The sequence below is a fragment of the Pecten maximus genome, chromosome 11 (genome assembly GCF_902652985.1).
Source record: "Pecten maximus chromosome 11, xPecMax1.1, whole genome shotgun sequence".
In the NCBI taxonomy this organism is placed as follows: domain Eukaryota; kingdom Metazoa; phylum Mollusca; class Bivalvia; order Pectinida; family Pectinidae; genus Pecten; species Pecten maximus.
Window position 1 is genome coordinate 19,226,615 of NC_047025.1, and position 21,863 is coordinate 19,248,477.

Genomic DNA, 21,863 nt, shown 5'->3' on the forward strand with positions numbered 1-21,863 from the left:
ATATATATGGATCATACAGCGACAAAAACAAACACCAAACACCAGTCCGCTAATTTTGTATACATGTATATGGATCATACAGCGACAAAAACAAACACCAAACACCGGTCCGCCTAAAGCCGCCTCTGAAGACAGAAAGGCGTTACGGTGAAATCTTGGAATTTTGATGATTTAATGTATATATATATACGTTATCCTGTATTTTGTTGAACACTGTAATTGACCTAAAAATGGATGTCGATGGCCAATAAAAGATCAATGATGTAAATTGGTAAGTCAGAAAATGATGGAGATATCAGACGAATAAAGATTTCAGTGTTACCAAGTCTGTGTCCTACAGAAATATAACCTAAGGGGTAAGGTACCGAGAGAACTACGATAAAACAATTCATTTCTAAATAAATGTTCATAAACGCAGATGTTCCGGTAATCTACAGAATCGATATAATAGATGGAATGCCTTCCTAGTCGTCAGGATACAACACCAGCCGAATTATCCTTCATGCACTGCAGCGAAAGTTTATATCCTGGCAAAGCACTTGCTTGTTGATTTGTTGCAGATTAACATTTTTGTGAACAAGAAACATTTCCGTATAAAACAGCATAAACAACAAAAAAAGTTAATAAGTGAAGATTTATTTTAATATATTTTTCTATAGTACATGCATATTTTTTTGTGGAATTTTCTATATTTTTGACCCTTAAGTAAAAAGTAACCTTACCAATCACTTCAATTCTTCTTAATTTTCATCGCCATGTTATGTAGCAAAAATTATGTATATGTATAGATTTACATTGTAGGTAAAACGTGACTCATGAACTTGGCCCGATATCAAATAGATTCAATTAAATGTTTGTTTAGTTAGAAAAATATTAATATTTCGAAGTTACATCGCTTATTCATAGTTAACTGAATCAATTATTTAATCCCGTTAAAATTGTTCAAGGAATTTGAAAATGATACTTGAAATTGGTGAAAAATAGAATTACGACTAATACGCAAATATTTTGTTCCTTGAGGCAAGAAAACGTCCACTTGGTGTGCCGACAAAGAAGTATTAATATCATATCAAAGTCCAATTAAGTATAAATATTTCGAATTAGTGTTAATGGTCATCACACAGAGAGCTATTGTGTAGCGATAATCTTTAAACATTTAATTAAACATATACTTTAAAAAGTCGAAAATCGGGAAGATCAACAGTTAAGTGGACACTTAAATGGCACGTGTTTTATAAAAGCAGGCTTACAGGCAGATTCCTATTGATAAAAATATAAGAAATAGTATATCTAAGTATATATCATACAACTGTGTATATCTTTCGCTCTTACAAGTTAATGAGATAGATCGGGGTTTAATGGACGTAACACAACATCGATATGTTTTAGTATACAATGGCCTTTGGTCAAGATTTGGTGTTGATATATTTGGCTGGTATGTCCACTTCCTATATAAGACTAACGACACTTTTGTACTGGGTTAGTTATTTACACGTTGTCTTTGACGCCATTACAATGGTCAGTTTCACACAGGTCCTACAACCAAATAATGTTTCTTTTGCCACAACAATACCATGAAAAGGCTTCTGTGAATTGGATAACGAGGTTTATACAACTGAGCAATTTATTGTACAAATAGTTGTCCACTGTAAACGACAAGACGATCATGTCCTAAATAAACAATGTGGTCAGTTTGGTCAGTGGAAATGACCAATGCGACAGAAAATCGCAAGATTGAGCACGTGTGTGGATTATCTTCTGAGAATGACGTGCACTTTAAGTTAATACCTATATGTACTGATTAGATTGAAAATATGAAAATAACAGAAAATCTGAAAACATTTTTTACCATTATTTCGTTTATTTAGAAGTATAAAGCATATTTTAATTTGATATCTACAGGAAATAATTTTCATATTTTTTATGTCAACATTGTTCCGCATTCGCTTTATCTGAAATGACAATTTTTGAAATACCAGTATTTGAGAAAAAAACTTACTCTTTTCCTTACCCAAACACACATGTATAACCAAACAAAGCCATCGGAATTGTGGAATAATTTGATCATCGAAATGGTAAGAGATAAAAAAAAAAAAGACTTCGGGATATGAAAACCAATTCGATATACTTGAGCTTTTCACAATAAAGAGTTAATCGGTCGCCCTTGTGGATATCCTGTAGTGTTTTGAGAGTCATGATGTTGATTTCAATGTTCACTACTCAGACACTTTAAAATATGTATCAATTAGCATAATTAAGCTTGACAGGATGGAAAACATCTATTTACAGGAGAAATACATGAACAAAAAAAAACAAGTAATACACATTTTTAAATAGTTTGTTATGGGTTATTATGACGTCACATTTTTCTATTTTAAATATGTTGAGAAATCAGGTCATTATGACGTCAAATATCTGTACCATTACATTATTCTAAGTTGAGGTAATGGTGACGTCATAATTTCATATCATTAATATGTTGATTAATCATGTTGGTAATTATGATGTTACTATATTTATAAAATAAGAATGTATAACAACATAACAGCAAAACCGTAATTCTCAAAATCCACAAAACGACGGCAAAATACAAACAAATATAGAGATAGTGATCCCTTAATAAGACAAAGGATAACAGTTGTTTATGAATATCAATAAACAATTCATGAATATGAATAAATAGTTTATGAATATCAATAAACAGTTCATGAATATGAATAGATAGTTTATGAATATTAATTAACAGTTTATGAATATGCATAAGTAGTTTATGAAAATCAATAAACAGTTCATGAATGTGAATAAATAGTTTATGAATATCAATTAACAGTTTATGAATATGAATAAACAGCTTATGAATATCAATTAACAGTTAATGAATAAAGCTATAGTAAGTTACATTCCTGTTCTTGGAATTTAAATTTAGATAAGATAATAAATATGTTGATCACATGCATGTTAAATATGTTTGTGCTTCAAGTTATAATACCAGTAAGTTAAAACATTGTGTTACTCCAAGCGAAATACAGCAATGCCCTTACAATTTACATTATCATAATGCGTTAGCAACCTTAGAACATTTGAAATGAAGAAATTAAATGGGAATGGGCATAAGAAAATAATTACTTTATCTGAGAAATATGTGATTTTTGTAAGCAGCAGACGTGTTGCCATTCAGAGGTCGTGCAACATTTCTATCACCTGTAGTATATCACAAATATTTCACATTTCCCTAGTTAGTTCGGAAATGAATGCCAGAGATTTTGTTTGGATCGTTTTGACTGTACGTGTGGAAATATCCTCTGGCAATAATCGCACATCTCTTCTCAGATTGTAACTCTTACTCAATACCATACAAATAGACAGAGATTACGATGTGCCTAGAAAGGTAAACAAACTGACAAGTGTTTATCCAGGGACTCTATTACCAAGGATAACTGCGGACCCCACGTATGTGTTAGGGCTACTTCCGGTTGTTTGTATTACTGCGCGAACTTCAACACCTGCCAAGCAAGTAGAAGCCCCATATCTTTGGCCTAATACTACGAACTGTTAGCATTTTCAGTTAATGTATTCAAAGAAATAATAAAAAGATATTTTAATTTCAATAATGGAAGAATAGCTAGAAATAGGTATTGAATGTAGTCCGTTAATATAGTATAATTAGCTTGTGTGAACACATTATTCTTTAAGAAAAGCTATGTGTTGTTTGCTAAGTATTTGTTACGTGTATTGACACAACGTAAAGTTAAATATGTAACACGGACGTATCGGAATGAATTGAATTCAATGACAGTGTATGATTTACCCTCCCAAACTCAGTAGTTCCCACTGCTGTTTACATCAAACTGTTTATCTCCTGTAGATCATGTTGATATTGGATAGTTTGGATTGTGAAGGTACAACTATGATTTCTACTTTCGTGAAATATTTTAAATTTGCTTCATTCAATACATAGTTACCTATGATAAATATACTTGTCATTGAATACGTCAATGTGCGAGGATAATACAAAACATGCCTATATCAGATGTTCTATTTCAGTAACTCTATACATGTACTGTACCTTATTTATGTGTGATTAAGACGAAGTTAGGACAACACTAAACAGACACCTACATTACTATAATACATACAAAATTAAAACCAAACGTTTCCATTGACAGAGTGAGTACAATCTCACCACCATTCATAAACATGTTTTTCTTTTCAATCAAAATTGGTACAGTAGGAATAACGTGAAGTTTGGGATTGATTTACTTTGTCGATTCTGAAAAATTAGAGAGGGCACAATCTGGAACATCTAGAATAACCGTCATGTGCTAGAAATAAATAATCATATACTGAAACTTGACAAATTACTTTCGAATAGAGGACGGGAAACGTCAGTTGATAAACTAAATGGATAGGTATCAGACTCCAAACTACATAACACATCTCCGTCCTACTGCCATAGAAGATAACCGACATGCTCGAGGCAATAATGGCATGCCAGACCCTCTACTACTAACTTATCTTCCTTGCCTTCTGCATTAAAATGTGTAGTAATCTGTACTGTGATATTAGACACATGCCTTTCTCTTCTTTCAAATCAACCCTACTCCTTATTATGCCGTATACAGTACCTATTTAGTACTTACGTGGTGACAGAAAGCTTGCCATTCTTCATTCCAGACTTGATTTCTGTACGTGGTGACAGAAAGCTTGCCATTCTTCATTCCAGACTTGATTTCTCATGCAACTTGGTCCAGGATTTTAATTTTATCAAGTGTGGCTACCATTCTGAAAATAACTATCACTTCTTCTTTGAATGTCAATATTCTAAAGTGTTCATACAGTAATACTGAAAATACCTATCACTTTGAATGTCAATATTCTACAAGTCCTCGTACAGTACATTTTGATAATTTAAATAATTAAGATGTGCAGATAATATTACTTTTTTGTGATAAACTGTGTGTCAACTGTCATTAGATCTCGCCAACTGAAGGGTAAGGTCGAAACAGTGAACGTAATACCCAACAAATACAGTAAAGCAATCGAATACTATGCTATTTCTCATACATTTACTTCACGATTGACTCAGCGAAGTAAATTCTCAGAGTTACACTCGCAGAATGAGCTGTATTGACATACCCAGTAGTACATTATGAAAAATACCATATTGAATAATCATGGAATGATACCTTTATTAACAGCTTCATATTCTTGTTCATAATATAGAGTAAACGCCAATCATAGGTTAAATACACGCTTTTAGGTACATTGTGTGTGATGTTTAGCTAACGCAAAAATCTAATGTAATTTTTCTTCCATATACTTTTTTCGAAATTGCTATTTAATTAGACTGAATTGGACAGAGTGGAATGCCATTCCCTGTTACGGTTGTTAATAGTTTTTTATTTAAGTGTTCTGTGACCTTTCCCTTTTTGATATTGCTAATTATCATGTAAAATTCAACTAAACGTGACATTAAATTGTTGAATTAAATTCAACGTTTGTTCGTAGATCAACTAAATGACATTTATCATGCAATTTCCAAATACAATTACGCACATCAGTGAAAGTTTTAAGTGTGATACAGGTAACGAAAACACAAGCCTTTAAATAACTGGTTTTATTTTAACATTTCTATCAAAGTGAAGTAAAACAAATCTTTTTTCCAGGTGGATCAGCGTTACAACGTCCGAAAACAAAAGTTTGACAATCTATTATGTTTACTTCAGCTGGTGACTCATACATTCCTAGTAAGTACATTCTAATACAGTGCATATCATTTTATGTATACAAATACTTTGATGACAGATTAAGATTAAATTTGAAATAAATGGAAATCTAATTTTTACCTATGATAGCGGAAAGATCAAAGTGAATACCTGCGGTGGATAATATCAAATTCAACTACTCATAATATACAGGTTTAAAATGTTTACCTGTAGATTATTACCTGACTCAGAGAACACCTTTTGTAAACAGGTATCAATTTTAATAACCAAGAATAACTGTTTGAAAAAACCTTCAAATTGTCCAAGGATAAATGTTGACGAATGTGTTATTGATAGTAAGTTTGTAAGGGCTAGCTTATATCAGACTATAAATGTTTATAGTACTGGAATGGTTATGTGTCCGGTACTCGATGCGATTGGCAGTGCCCGGCTCTAATCCCATTTTGAGGACTATTTACATTAACAAATCCTTGTCGATGTAGTTGATCTTTCGTCTTTACGATTAACAGTCGGTACTTTGATCAGATCTCTATCTTAAAACGATACAGAAAGGGAAAAATGGAGAAGTTTAAACTTGTTTAGTTCAATTTAAAACAAATATTCACTTTTGAAAGTTTATTTTCAATTCAGTTTTAAGTTCCAACAAAAATTCAATACAAAATAAAACAAAAATTAGTCTTTCCAGTGCTTTTCAAATATTACCCTGTGGGTCAAACGGTCACTGTGAATGAATTGGCCATCGCATTCGTACAGCGGATGAAGAGTTGTGGTCACTTGAACAGCTCTTGAGTTTTAATTTAATATGCTCAGGTGTCGTATATAAACATGGAGTATTGCCCCTGGGTATCGTATAGCGACTGTTAAATAGTGACGTGTTGTCGGAGGACTTAATGTTACCATTCAAACTGGATCAACTAGAAAATAATGGAAAAAACAAGCTTTCAAAAGTTCAACAAATGTAAATAAAAATCTAACAAATGGAAGAGTTAATGAGGCTATCGGCGTATTATATAATTTTGTAATAACAGTAGATTTCTATTGTGAAATTTTCCAGGCAATTTGCCCCTTTATCAAGACAAAACATTTTTAACAAACCATATATCAAACACAGAACACGAACCAAAGTAACGTTCTTTTAATTGACCTCTTATTTATGGCACAATACTTAATATTACAAATTATGAAAAATATCTGCTCATCTGTTCCGAAGTATCTAGCTTGTATGCTGTAGCAAAAATCTACCATAAGAAAATGTCCCGAATGGTATTTTTGTAAAACATATATGAAAATATATGAAAAAAACAAGACTGATTGAAGTTGAACATGCATGAATGCGCATTTGTGATTTTAACATTCCCGTCCTATAAACGAAACAGTACCGCGATTAAATCAATAAATTAGGACAAAACATCATCAAGTAACCCCTGTTACAGAAATATCCTCAATGTAAGAACATAGGTAAATCAGAACACAGGTAAAACAACTTACCTGTTAGGTGATCAGAAAAGCATTCACTATTAATGATTGCCAAACTGTTTCAAAAATAGTGTATAAAACTGGAGCACACTTTGGAAAATCATCATATTTTGCTTTGATATTTGAATTATCAACATCTTGGCATACATACACTTTTGTATGTATTTACTGAATCTTGAATTGTAAAACAATTGTATCGTTGGATTTTAACATTTTATTAAATTTAGTGTCTTATTGATCTAATTTGTGCTTCTTTTCAGATTAATTGTATTTTTTTTAGAAAAAAGTACTTTAATGTGATTGTTTATATATTTATTTGTATATTTATTTATATTATTTCAGCAAATTCAACCTTGTATCATTTTTCATTGATGGTGCAAATATATATCTGACTATCAACTTTTGAATTAGCATTTAAATTGGCATAATTACGGAATCTTAAATTCATACTTTTTCACTGTAAAGCAATATTAGTTAGATTTTGTATTTTTTTCATATTGATTAGCTTCTTACTTTTTTCAGATTTTTATAGATAATTAAGTTATTGTAGAATTATTTTAAAAGTTATATCTGTTTCAGGTTTATATTTAGTTAGTAGTAATTCATTGTTTATATTTTATCTTACTTAGAAATGCTATACATGTACATTTGTATTGTATTGGATTTGTTTTCATATTTTTATTATATAACACAATATAGATCAGTTAGGCCTACTGCAAAGCTATTGTAATATTTTTGTAAAGTTGTATCTGTTTAAGGTTTGATCGGTACAGGTTTTCTTCAACTAGCTATACATATATTGCCTTTTTCCAGATTTGATAAGATTATCATATAATTACACGTGTGTGTCTTTTTCAGGTTTAGTTAGTAGAAATATTTTTTGTTCATCATGCAAAGAATGGCGAACGCACAAGTCAACGTTAATTCATCATCAACAGATATTGTCATAATTAGTAGTAATCTCTGTAATTACAGCTTTGAATTTAAAAAACAATTTCTAATTTTATTTATTTTCTATTTATATATTTTAATCTGATATTGTCATTATCAATAGTAAAATATATAGTTAGGCATAGTGCTTGAAACTTTGATTTTTTTTATATGTTTTATATAGATTTATTAACATGATATCGTCATTTAATTATTACGAGTAAAATCATCTAGATGAGATAGAAAGCTATATCTGATTCATATACCTGAGCTGACCCTATTTTTTTTACCTGAGTTGGTATTTCATATTGAAACAGATTATAACTAAACTTCAAAGAACTTCCTACAATAACACCTTCCTTTGTCTTTACCAGAGTTGGTGTTCGGGGAATGAGCCTTGAAAACGGATGTGTTCCGATATATATACATACATATAGCGAGTGGAGTAATAAAATATACATACGTAGCGAGTGGAGTAATCATATATATATATATATATATTAGTTGAATGTTTGAATGGTACCTATCTCGTTATTGTCTATATTAATTACGTAGATTTCACCAGGTAAAGTATATTTGCTAGAAGGATTAACAAAAGACACCAGGCATGACCATCTTTCAATAACAAATTGAGAGTTAGAGATTGCATTATACATGTATAACTGTTTCGTCCTTCTAGGACTCGTTAGTGATGACGAGGGCCTAGTGTTGATGCCTAGAAGGCGGCTTAAATAGGTCAAAAGAAATCTTTAAATCTTGATCGGCAGGTGCAATCGACCAATAATTTAATAAAGTTATATGATTTCAATATTGAGTTTCAACAGTGCTATTCAAATTCAAAGGAATTTAAGGGCGACATACAGATTACGGCAAATCTCAGTGACTCAAGTCTACTAGCAGTGTCTACCACTCTCAAAAGGTTATACAAAGCATATACAAGGCATTTTTCATTTCTAGAGTTAGGGACAGTAGAACCAAAATGAACTAAACTGCAGGATACAGATGCTTCGTCTTTCTAGGACTCGTCAGTAATGCTAAGGTCCTAAAGTGCCGATACCTAGTAAGGGACTAAAAAGGTCGAAACATGTTAACACTGTGTGTAAAGGAAGCATGGATGTTACTATGCAGCAATAGAAAAATAACAATTGTGAAATTGAAATAATCATGCTTAATCGAAGCAAACGGAGGAAACAACTCACAATAAGTAGTACCATACTATGTCAAAGTCTAGAGTTGAGGTGTAACAGCCCCATAATTCATTAAATCTTAAAATTTTCGATATTACCTATCAAAAGAAGGGCAAGTATATGGGTACAATCTGACCTGTATCACAATGGAAGCTGATATACCTTATATTCCCATTACTGTTATATTCATTGCACAGACTGGTTGACCTTATATATTGTTTGCCTTGTAGGCTTCCTCGTCTTTGGGATACGCCCGTGTCTTGCTAAAGTTCCAAATAGCTGTCAACCTCCTGTTGATAGCGGTAATTATGAATACTTTATGTAATCTTGTGATATACAATATAATATGATTTAAGGTTAAACAGTAAATATATTACTTATGTTTAATATATGTATACAACTACCGTATATTGGTTTTATGATAAAAACAAATCTGTCGATCTTTCCAATTTGTATTTTAATCCTTCAATATTACTTTATTTTCACTTCTTTTTTTCTCGTATACAAATCATTATGTAGAGGCACTTATTTATATTTAATATATGCGTATAGGAGTTATGCAAAAAATATCATGAAAATGATATCTAAAATATTGTAAATGGATATTTTCAATTCCAGCAAATGTTATTGACTTGTCAGTAGGAATGGACATCAGCTGACTACGCGTATATAAGACCTTTTCCAAAAAGGTATGTAGATAGATTGCTGGGATTTTTCGTATATTCTTTATGATTATTCACGTGAGTTCATGTATAATTGATTGCACTGTACATATACATTGATCACTATCACATTCTAACTATCAGCCATTCTTACGAATCATTTAATGTGGGAAGCGGGTACTAATCTTGAGCCCTATACCTGCATGAAACCGATGAATAGGTATGAAATAAGTAATCTGAAAAGACATCCAACCCCATTATTATTGCCGTTCAACCATATTGGTTAAGTAGATATTCTTGTGGGAGATATGGGAGGAAAATTCTCAAGGGATGTTCATAGTTGATAACAATATAGCGGAAAGCTATTTGTGTATTATCTATAAAAAGGTAGATTTCTCCACTGTTGTTTGACAGTATGTATAATTAACACGAGTCAATTTAAGGCCCAATTCTGCTGCATTCATTCTCTTACTCTTGTCAAAGTCCTGGTATTAAAATGTTGAAGATCGATATTTTTTTCTTGATAGATTGTAAACGCGGAAATATTGGAAGCCCTATTGACTAAATACTGTATCAGTCATTGACATTTTTTAATGTCTTGACAATACATTTTAAATGTCTAATTTTGACTTCAAAACTTTGTATAGCGATATCGTCGTGCTATGCTAAACCTCTCTCCGGAAATACACCACCTCACATCCTGGTTTTCAAACGTCTAATCATCCCGTTTAAATACTGACGGTTCAGTCTGAACATTTTAGGACAATTCCGTGACTAGCATCTAATATTTTCAGTTATTCGTTGTAGCCTTAAAAGCCGAGTACAAAACAAACTTACTTAACACACACACAATAAATAAATAAATAAATAAATAAATAAATAAATAAAAAAAATATTCGTACACGTGTATAATATGTATATTTCATTCATTTTGAAAACTTGCAAATGATTTTTTACGACCTTGTTTTTCAACGGATTTTCTTGAAACTTGTGTAACATTGATAGGTTCACCAGTAACATTCACTATCACTACATCTCCGGGGTAACAATAAATAGTTACGTTTCAGTAGTATATCTGTAACAATCCGTTTAATTTCATTATAGATAGTAAGTTAACAGATGTCAAGAAGTCCTCATTTCCAATCTAATTACAAATGAAATATCCTTGTTTCTCCAGAAGTTGAAATAAATTTTGGTTTCATGAATTGGTAGAGGATGCCATTGTAATTGGTAATCTAATTACCATTGAAATATCCATGTTTCTTCGAAAGTGTAAATACTGGTTTTATGAATTGATAGAGGATGGCATTGTACATTAATAGAATATCCACGTTTCTTCAAAAGTTGAATATATATATACATGTAGATACAGATATATACCATGTTCAAAAAGAAAGCAAAAATCAAAATGAAAGCTAAGGTACAAATTTATTTCCAGAAATTCCCACATGTTGTCGTTCGTCGTCGTCCTGTCATCGACTACAGCGTTAATAATACTGAGTGACTGCACGAACAAAAGTGCTCACTGTATATGAGTTCATAACGAATTGATAACATGTTCTAAATGAGTAATATATCGGTAACAGCAGATGTGTATAAAAATGAAACTATGCATTATTGTAAACGTCTAAAACATATCATTAAAACTGGAATTCAAATTATTATCAGTTTTTTTTTATTTTCAAAAGTGGTACATTTGGGATTGTCAGCATACAAATATTTTGCAAAGGGTATTATTATCAGTTTTTTTTTTTTCAAAAATGGTACATTTGGGATTGTCAGCATACAAATATTTTGCAAAGGGTATTATTATCAGTTTTTTTTTATTTTCAAAAATGGTACATTTGGGATTGTCAGCATACAAATATTTTGCAAAGGGTACTGGAAATATACACTCGATAAGTGTATATGAGGCAAATCTATTCTTAAAAAGTAACGAGTTTGTATTTACCTCAATGCGTACAAGAAATTCAGGGTAAATAGATACATACTACAATTTGTTGATTAAAATATTGCCTCCTTGATGCCGTTTTGCTGTTTCTTATGGAATATTTTCTTCACACATTGACACTGTCCTGTTAACCATGATAATCTCCCTAGAACTGTATTAAAAGATTAATTATAATTACATTAATACATATGTGTAAGTCGAGTATTACCTAAACAAATATGTGTTCAATATAAAACAAAATTCAGCTTTTGATTCTTGCAAGAATGCGTGCCGAACATTATTCTTATACTAGCATAAGAAAGCGTTCTTCATGTCATCGCATACATATTAATTTCGACAGGACAGGTAGTGGTTTTTTTTCAAAAATAAATACATTTCAGGCTTTATATCTCAAAGTAAAAAACGGTCTTGGTATAATTCAAACAAGTTTTATTTCACAAGTGACATTATTGAAAGTTTAACACTTCTTTGATAATGAAAAATAACACTTTCTACTCGTTATTCGTGAAGAAAACTCCTATTTAACATACTGTCTTTATGTGTATTAACCATCAACAACCCGGTAAGGTTTTACATATTAACATTAATAAAAGGTTAGTCAACATTCAAATGTACATAAAGCCTCTATATTCTACACCACTTCTATTAAAGCTTACATCCCAAATGAGGCATGTTTACGGAACACTGTCAATTTCAATGAGATATTGAGGACTGCGTAATGTATTCTAATACATTTTTTTTTGTATCTTTAGATAATAAAGTGAGAAATGAAATCGCTCTCAATTTGTGCACGTTTTGTCATGAATACGCATATCAATAAACAATTTTATGGCCATACATTGGGATTTAATGTCATTTTCTATTTCTTACATTTTCTAAAAACACGAATAAATATCTATCCACGGTTTAATTTGACAACCAATGAATTGGAATTCTGTAAATCATTGAACGTATTGGCATGATTACGCCTGAATCATTTAAAATTTGAAATAAATTATGATAATTATCATTTTTCAACCAAAATAAATTGTTGGCATGCCTAATTTCGATGCCTTCACACCCAAACATCAAATAAACTAAAGCGCACGTATAAGCCCATCCAATATCGCGAGTGACGTGACTTGGTTCTACGCTCTGCCCATGAAGTGTCATTATATGAACTTCACAGAGGAAACCAATCTTAATCTTCCAATCTTATATATCAAATGTCCACCATGTTATAAACATCGATAATAACACACTCTCTTCAGTTAATAAGCACACACAGTATATTGTATATTCATATGCGAAAAGACAAACCGTCTGACAAAAAAAAAAATACTTTAGAACTTATAGCAGATATACAACAAGAAAATCTTAATCAAAATTCAACAAATTTTAACACAAGTGTAACTGTATCAATGTATATGAACCAGACAGAAGTTTAATTACACTGGTATAGGAGCCACATACAATACCAAACAATATGAGACGCGAAACAAAGTATATTAAAAAAAATGTATAGAGGTACAGATAAATATCAATAAACAGAAAAATACAGCTGATAAACATTGAGAAATGTATTTAGTCATAACAATATTTGATTCCATACTCTTTGATGATTTCAGATACTTTAACTACGACAAGTTTCGTATTAAACGAGCATCAAAACAACCATGCATATTATGCAAAATGTTTGAAAACACAAAAACTTATTGGTCCTTTAAACGGTGAGATTCACACCAAAATCATAATTCCATTCTCCTTGGGATTCGACCCGATTTAACTTTATCACAATAAAGGAAACAATATATGACATCAACCTGACAAATTATCTATCAAATATCACACGTTATATTACGGTATTAACCATTAACAGTCCACGAACAGTCGTGATAAACAGCGTTTACTTCTTCCGCCTTTGTACACAAATAGAGCATGTATCCAAGCATAAAGAACACAGTGCTTTGTTACGGATAGGCGTGTCACTGTTAAATTACTACAGACCTACAGTCTAATTTACTCTATAAAGGTTAATATTCTGATAAATAACTTATACTACTTGTTACTTAATGATAAATTTATAACACCTGACAATTGTTAATAACACTTCTATTTCTGTAAAATGCACTTTAGTCTGACATATCGAATATTTGATAGATTCCGTTTTCTCGATGACTGCTGGGACGATTTTATATTTGCTGACTTTTTGGTATGTGTTCATTCAAATTACGTGATTAACCTCAATTACACAAGTCTTGTCAACACAAGGACATGTTTATACAATAAAACACAAACATAAGACACGAACACAGTACCGGAATACTGTAGGAATGTGATTATAAAGCAGCTTTAACTAAAAACAGTGATGGGACTAATAGGGAGTCTGTTCTTGGCTTGATACTAACCCAAAGAGGACGTATACCGTATTATACCATTAAATATACCCAAGGATATCACAAGGCTATCGTCTTAATGAAATATTTTTAAAGCCATCACAAACGGTTTTCTTTCGATAAAACATCACCAAGGACATCAATTCAAAACGTGCCTAATTATATAATGTATAGCAATAGTTAAACTCTATTGAGCTTGAACCTGAACGAAAATTTTAGATATTGATTCAAACATATTCTATTAAAAGTTAATCAATCTTTCTTTTATTTTGAGGAGCCATAAACTGGAAAAAAACATAATGTACTCTCTTATGAAATCATTAACGTTATCTCATGGCAGTAATATTGTTCCTTTATTAATGGACTTTTTTTCCTTTTCTTTTTTGAGAAAGTATGACACAACTCTAACAGCTAATCAAAAACCGATAATGTACGCATCTCTACCGGCCAATCAACAGCTACATAACAATGATGTACTGAACTCTACCAGCCAATCAATAACTACGTTTTAATGATGAATTCAGTTCTATCAGCCAATCAAAAGCTACCTTACAATGGTGTCCTCAACTCTATCAGCCAATCAAATGCTATACAATTGGATTTGTAACGACGACGTTTATGAAAAGGAAATACTTATTTTAACCAGGATTGAATTACACCTATATATTTGCATTTTGGTGGCAAAGCCACGATATAAACCAAGTAAAAAGATTTGCGGTCTATGTGACCATAATTGACACCCAATATGACGTTTGTTTGCAAAGCTCTGGCATCTATATCGACCATAGACACCAAAAAAAGACAGTTTAATCCTTAACTGAATTACACCTATATATTTGAATGGTATAGCTCTTATAGAAAAGTCATATATATACACAATATTTATAATGTAGATACATAATTTTAATAAATATAATCATCTCTTTAATTTCTGAACAACAACAGTACAAGATATATCAATATCCATTGTACAAATATTTACTTACTGCACATTTAAGAAAGAAATACATATTGAATTCCTTTCCCTGTTTACAATTTCGGTGTCCTTATCACATATACTTCTGAAATTACTCTTTATCGAAGAAATATATATCCCAATTTATTAGAGAAGAAAGTAAAATCAAAGTACAGTGTACACAATACTACTCAAGAAATACCAAAAAAGGCACCAGCTATATAGAAATATATCCAATTATCACCAAGATAAAATTACAATGAAGTACTAATAATGACCTCTTATAAGACCGAAAGTAACATACAAGATATAAATGCAAAGCAGGATGTATTTTAAAAATAATTTATTCTCTTTTAAAAAGAAAAGCTCAAACTTTTGGAGGGTGGCAACAGTGTAAATTATACAACAGCCTGCCCTTGTGTAGTCTTGTTGTCAATCAATCATAATTACTTCCTTTTAGAGCTTAACACCTTTAAATATGTATTTGATACTACATTATAATATTTTACATCAGAGATTCTGATTCAATTTCCTTACAAATCCTTTTCTAGGTATTTCATCATATGAAAAAGAAAGCACTATAAAATCATATTATGCAAAAACAACCTTTCAGGAGCAGCGACAAAGTTTCTATAATTCATATCCCAGTTAACTATATTTTCAGTTAATAAAACCATCTATTTACTACAAAAACCCTCAATATGGTTAGTTTGTCATATCTGGTACTGTCATTTTCCAAACAATTCTCAAAATAAATAGCTCCAAATGAGGACATTACAAACAATGACATTCTGTGTATTGTTATGGGTACAATACATGAGATCTCCACAGCTTCATCATTCTAAATGCCTCATCTCACACCTGCAAGTAAAAAATATACATACTGTATTCATACAGTAATTTTAAATCATTAAAAAATAAAACTACCACTTTCTCTTATTGAATAAATTAGGCTAATGATCTACATGAGAATCTTTATCGATACATATTTTATATTAACAACTAGACTGGCCACCAGCCCCTAAGTTTTTTGTTAGAACTGCTCCACTAAATTTTAATACTAGATTATCTCCCCCTAGTTTGAAACTTAGAATCAGACATATCCTAGTGACCAAAATCATAAAGGTCAATTTTATTTATAATTCTAATATTCTAGAGACAGGGAGCCAGTCTAATTAATAACAGGAGAGTAAGTTTTAAGACTAAATCTCCCAAACCTTATGGTTTCTGGGATCTACAGGTACATTTTGCCAAGTATTTTGCTCCACACCGTTTGGACATACATTTTATTTCAATATTTTAATATAAGTTCCACTACCACTTTGGATATTTTATTCTGTCAGTTAGACGGACCAGAACAATTACTACCAAGCATGACTTGCTGTGATGGAATACCCAAAGGGAGACAATCCCTACAAAAGTAAAGCAACCAACTGAAATCTTGTCAGACTAATGGTGTCTTAGCTACTTACAAGTTGAATTGATTCATTCATTCATCATGCTGTGGGGTTTGATTTCATAAGATCTAAATCAGACTTCACCATTTCTTCAACAAGACTCTGTCAAATATAAATCATAATTTATAATCTCAATCAATAAAACTGCACAACACTGGACGACAAAAACAATAGAAACATTTGAATGAACAAACAAAGCTGAATATTAAAGGATCAATACAATTCTATGGAAATGTACAATTAACAATAAATATGAAAGTTCAGGATAGCGATTCCTTCTTTTTTTTTTTAAAGAATTCCACGTTTTGATATCACACACAACGGTACAACAGAAGATGGAAGCATGTATGGTTTCATGGCCATTAGATTGAAATCATAAAAAAACTCTCTCTGTCTTTGTCTCTCTCTCTCATTTTGTGTTGATTTCTTAGATTGAAGTCATAAAATGTTAAAATTTTTGACATTTGAAGTAAATTAAATATTTTTATATCTTTTCAAAATACACAGGTAATATGGCTATCAGAATTTCCTAAGCTCTGATAAAAAAACTTTCTTATAAAGTTTTAATTTAATCAATCAATAAGCATACATGATACTGAGTTGACGATTAACACACTCCCACTAATGGGACTATCACACATCCTATCAGGGATATGATACTGAGTTGAGTTATACACACTCCCACTAATGGGACTATCACACACATCCTATCAGGGATATGATACTGAGTTGAGTTATACACACTCCCACTAATGGGACTATCACACACATCCTATCAGGGATATGATACTGAGTTGAGTTATACACACTCCCACTAATGGGACTATCACACATCCTATCAGGGATATGATACTGAGTTGAGTTATACACACTCCCACTAATGGGACTATCACACACATCCTATCAGGGATATGATACTGAGTTGACGTTATACACACTCCCACTGACGGGACTATCACACACATCCTATCAGGGATATGATACTGAGTTGACGTTATACTCACTCCCACTAATGGGACTATCACACACATCCTATCAGGGATATGATACTGAGTTGATGTTATACACACTCCCACTAATGGGACTATCACACACATCTTATCAGGGATATGATACTGAGTTGACGTTATACACACTCCCACTAATGGGACTATCACACATCCTATCAGGGATATGATACTGAGTTGATGTTATACACACTCCCACTAATGGGACTATCACACACATCCTATCAGGGATATGATACTGAGTTGACGTTATACACACTCCCACTGACGGGACTATCACACACATCCTATCAGGGATATGATACTGAGTTGACGTTATACTCACTCCCACTAATGGGACTATCACACACATCCTATCAGGGATATGATACTGAGTTGACGATTAACACACTCCCACTGACGGGACTATCACACACATCCTATCAGGGATATGATACTGAGTTGACGTTATACACACTCCCACTTATGGGACTATCACACACATCCTATCAGGGATATGATACTGAGTTGACGTTATACACACTCCCACTTATGGGACTATCACACACATCCTATCAGGTTGTACATACATCAAAGGTATACTTGGGCTGCCACTTCAGGTTAGTTTTTGCCTTGGTACAGTCTCCTTGTAGGAATTCCTATAAAACAACAGATATGATATTGAACGTTATCCACAAACAAATTTTAAAATTATAAAAAGTTCAAAGTAAAATGAGTGCAAGTTATGTATAGGACCATGACTGTTTCTATCAAACACTGAACCCTTTTAAATCATCAACACTTTTACAGGCAAAATCAGAACAGTCAACACAGACAAGTTTTCATGGGCATGTCCATTACCGGAGTTCAAGCTTATGACTGCGCAAAAAAGGGATCGGAGGGAGGGAATTATAAATTAATTACACAACACACATAAGTCAGAATATCAGCAAGATGGCCTTACACGTACAATAATAAATTTATAGTATATTTGTATTAGATCTTGGTAAGACCTCCCCCAAATACCAGAGTCTGTCCAGTTCCTAGAGCCATGCACCACAATCAAGTCCAATCATTCTCATAGCAAACAAATCCCCTCATTCCCATCACAACTTCCCTTGTTACTATCACAAACTCCTCATTCCCATCACAAATTCCCTTGTTACCATTGTTATGCATGTGATGCTCGATTCACAGTGGAGCATTTTTTAATAGAATGTTCCGATTTCAAGCACATTCGTGATAAATACTTTCGAGTCCCGGATATGAAAACCCTTTTCAGTTCCGTGGATTCGAAAACAATATTTAGCTACTTGAAAGAAATCTATCTATTCTATAGACTTTGGTGTCTTTTACGTTACTCTCTTTGACGTTCTATTTATATCACAAAGTTCACATAATCTATTCGTACATATATATATTTTACCATTTTTAACCAAATTTTTTATCATAATGATCTAAATATACAATACGAATGCTTTTAAAAATGACAAATTTTATCTGATTTTAACTTTGAAAATAAAAAACGATAGTATATTGTTTGGCCCTAAATGACCCTAGTTGTCGATGGGCCATAAAACATAAACAAACAAATTAAACAAACAAACCCTTGTTACCATCACAAACTCCTCATTCCCTCACAAATCCCCTTGTTACCATCACAAACTCCTCATTCCCTCACAAATCACCTTGTTACCATCACAAACTCATTTCCTTACAAATTCCCTCACTTTCATCACAATTAATGGAGGTAGGATTTTTGTTAATATTTTTTACCTGTCTATTGTCGTGACTTGTATAGATGATACAGTAATGAACAAAAGATACAAACAAATGTATGGTAAGACTAACTTATTGAAGTGTCTCCATACTTCATCATTTTGTGGAATTCCGTTTACATGTATTCTTAAATGAAGTGCTTCAGTGTATGCATAGTAAAAAATATTACACAGGCAAAATATTCCCAAGTCAAATCTAGGTCAATTTCAAGTGAAACATTTCAGGTCAAATTTACCTGAAAACAGCAAAAATATCAATCCATGTAAAAACAAATTAAAATTCAGGTCCCGATTTGTTCAGTGCAATTTTACCTCAAACCCTTTTGCCTGTGTAGAGTTGCTCAATTATAACCGGATTACTTTGTTTGTGATATGTTTATATTTACTCCACATTTTCCCATTGACACACTGCTACGAGGCAGTTGCCACCATACGCCTATAACACCAAGTGCCTCAGGCTATAACATCCAGTGGGTCATGTGACGTTAAGAATGCAGTAAAATTTTTTTTTGTTGGTTCATTTCTTAAAATGAAAAATGAGGAAAATAGTAAAGCAATGTAAAACTAAGTATTGAACAGTGGTTTTAGTGTTGTTATAGTCGATATGGTAGCATACTGGTTCCCAGGCTGAATTTGCCCACCATACGATCTCACTGCCATATTGACCATAACAGCATTTAAACCACTGTTTATTGCTTAAATAATTCTATCACTCACTGTACAAAAAGTATCTAAAACCATGAATGCCATTAAATTCTCCTTGTTAGAATCTACTTTCCTCCAACACTTAAATGAAACACGAGACTTGGACACGTTAATTCACCCTTCATCAAATCCCACTTTACTCGTTACTGGAGATAAAGAGATGCTTTACTAACACGACAGATATTTATTGGTGGAGACACTGATATTGTTTTCTATCAAAACTGTAAAACATTAGAAAGTCATGTCTTCCGTTAATTGTTATTATGTTGCCATAGTAATGCAGACGTGTGTTTCCTGTAATGTTGTTTGTTCTCACAACAGCAGTAATGGCCGCCACAGACATTTCTGCTGCTACGATAATGGCGACTTTGCCAGAGTTGGTGAGGAGCATGTTAATACCACATGTCCATACCGTTACATGTCTGTGCTCATCCTCACTGTCAGGGTCAAGGTCAATCAGTATTGTCAAGGTCAACTATGCAGCAATGTCGAGATCAATCGGCATTGTCAAGGTCAATCGGCAATGTCAAGGTCAATTGAGCATTGTCAAGGTTTGGTTTGGTTTATTTTGTTTAACGTCCTATTAACAGCTAAGGTCATTTAAGGACGGCCTCCCGTGCGTGCCACATGCATGTGTGTGGCGAGTGCCCATGTGTTTTGGGAGGCTGCGTAAGGTCAACCAGCAATGTCAAGATCAGTAAGCATTGTCAAGGGCAACCAGTGTTTTTAGACTTTATTTATCATTAATAATGATATTCTCTGTACCAAAGTATTTTTCTGTTTTCATTCTATAGAAATTATTTTAAATTACTACAAGCATGTTTTTTTAAAAATTGATATTTGTAAAGATAAGCAAATGCTATATGAGAACAGTTAAGTTTTAAAGAGTCCTGTAGTTCTCTTAGACATCGCCTATATAACCTACAAGATATATATGTATATAGATATAGTTCAGTACTATTTAACACCTACGGTATGTCATTTTCCTGAGCTAGTTCTTTCACCATGTTACACCTACATTTGTTGTAATACATAGTTTATATTTACAGGTTTATAACAGACCTAGACTTATCCCCAGTAGAAAAGGTATTTGGATGGCCCATCCCAGATGCTTAGCATTATCTTAATTAGCTGAAATCCCAACATACCAATAGCATACAGTTTCACTTTGGCAAACATTTCTTCTGTCCTCGCTCTGTACTATCAATTTTCACACTATTAGCTGCCAATTCTGCCTCACTGGACTTTCCTAGTGCCATATAGTAATGAATTGGCAATGTGATTCACATGTTCCTAATAATTTGGTAAAAATCCACAGACAGTTCAATTAGCTTCATTTGTCCATTGCTAAGCTAAATCTGACAAATATTAAAGAACTTGATTTCCAGCACAGCATTTCATGGCACACATTTATTTACTTATCTCATGCAAAGGTGTTTGACCAAGAATCACATTTTATTTAATTCTATCCTAAATTCAAGCATTTTATACAAATCACTCATGCCAGCAACTTTTTGTTTAAAATACATTAAATTTTATTTTTTCTATTCAAAGAATATGGTGATTTATGCAAAAGGTCAGAGGTCATGACAATTTTTGTGGCAAACATTTCAATAATCTTCATCATATGGCAAATGTTATATCACTAATCTTCATCATGACAAATGTTATATCA

The 21,863-nt window shown here is 32.3% G+C and overlaps 1 protein-coding gene across 2 annotated transcripts in view; it reads right to left on the reverse strand.

The window, feature by feature from the left end:
- Positions 1-11,390: 11,390 nt before the first annotated feature.
- LOC117338075 (GDP-mannose 4,6 dehydratase-like) overlaps positions 11,391-21,863 on the reverse strand; it is a 45,578-nt gene continuing 35,105 nt past the window's right edge. Inside the window, exons 13-15 of one of the 2 annotated variants that reach the window (XM_033899265.1) lie at positions 18,296-18,364; positions 16,735-16,821; positions 11,391-16,123 (exon numbers count right to left, since the gene is read on the reverse strand). In XM_033899265.1, the coding sequence (XP_033755156.1) occupies positions 16,759-16,821; positions 18,296-18,364 (132 nt within the window). In that variant the 3' untranslated portion in view covers positions 11,391-16,123; positions 16,735-16,758. The remainder of the gene's footprint in view (positions 16,124-16,734; positions 16,822-18,295; positions 18,365-21,863) is intronic. The other variant, XM_033899266.1, reaches the window with a different exon arrangement.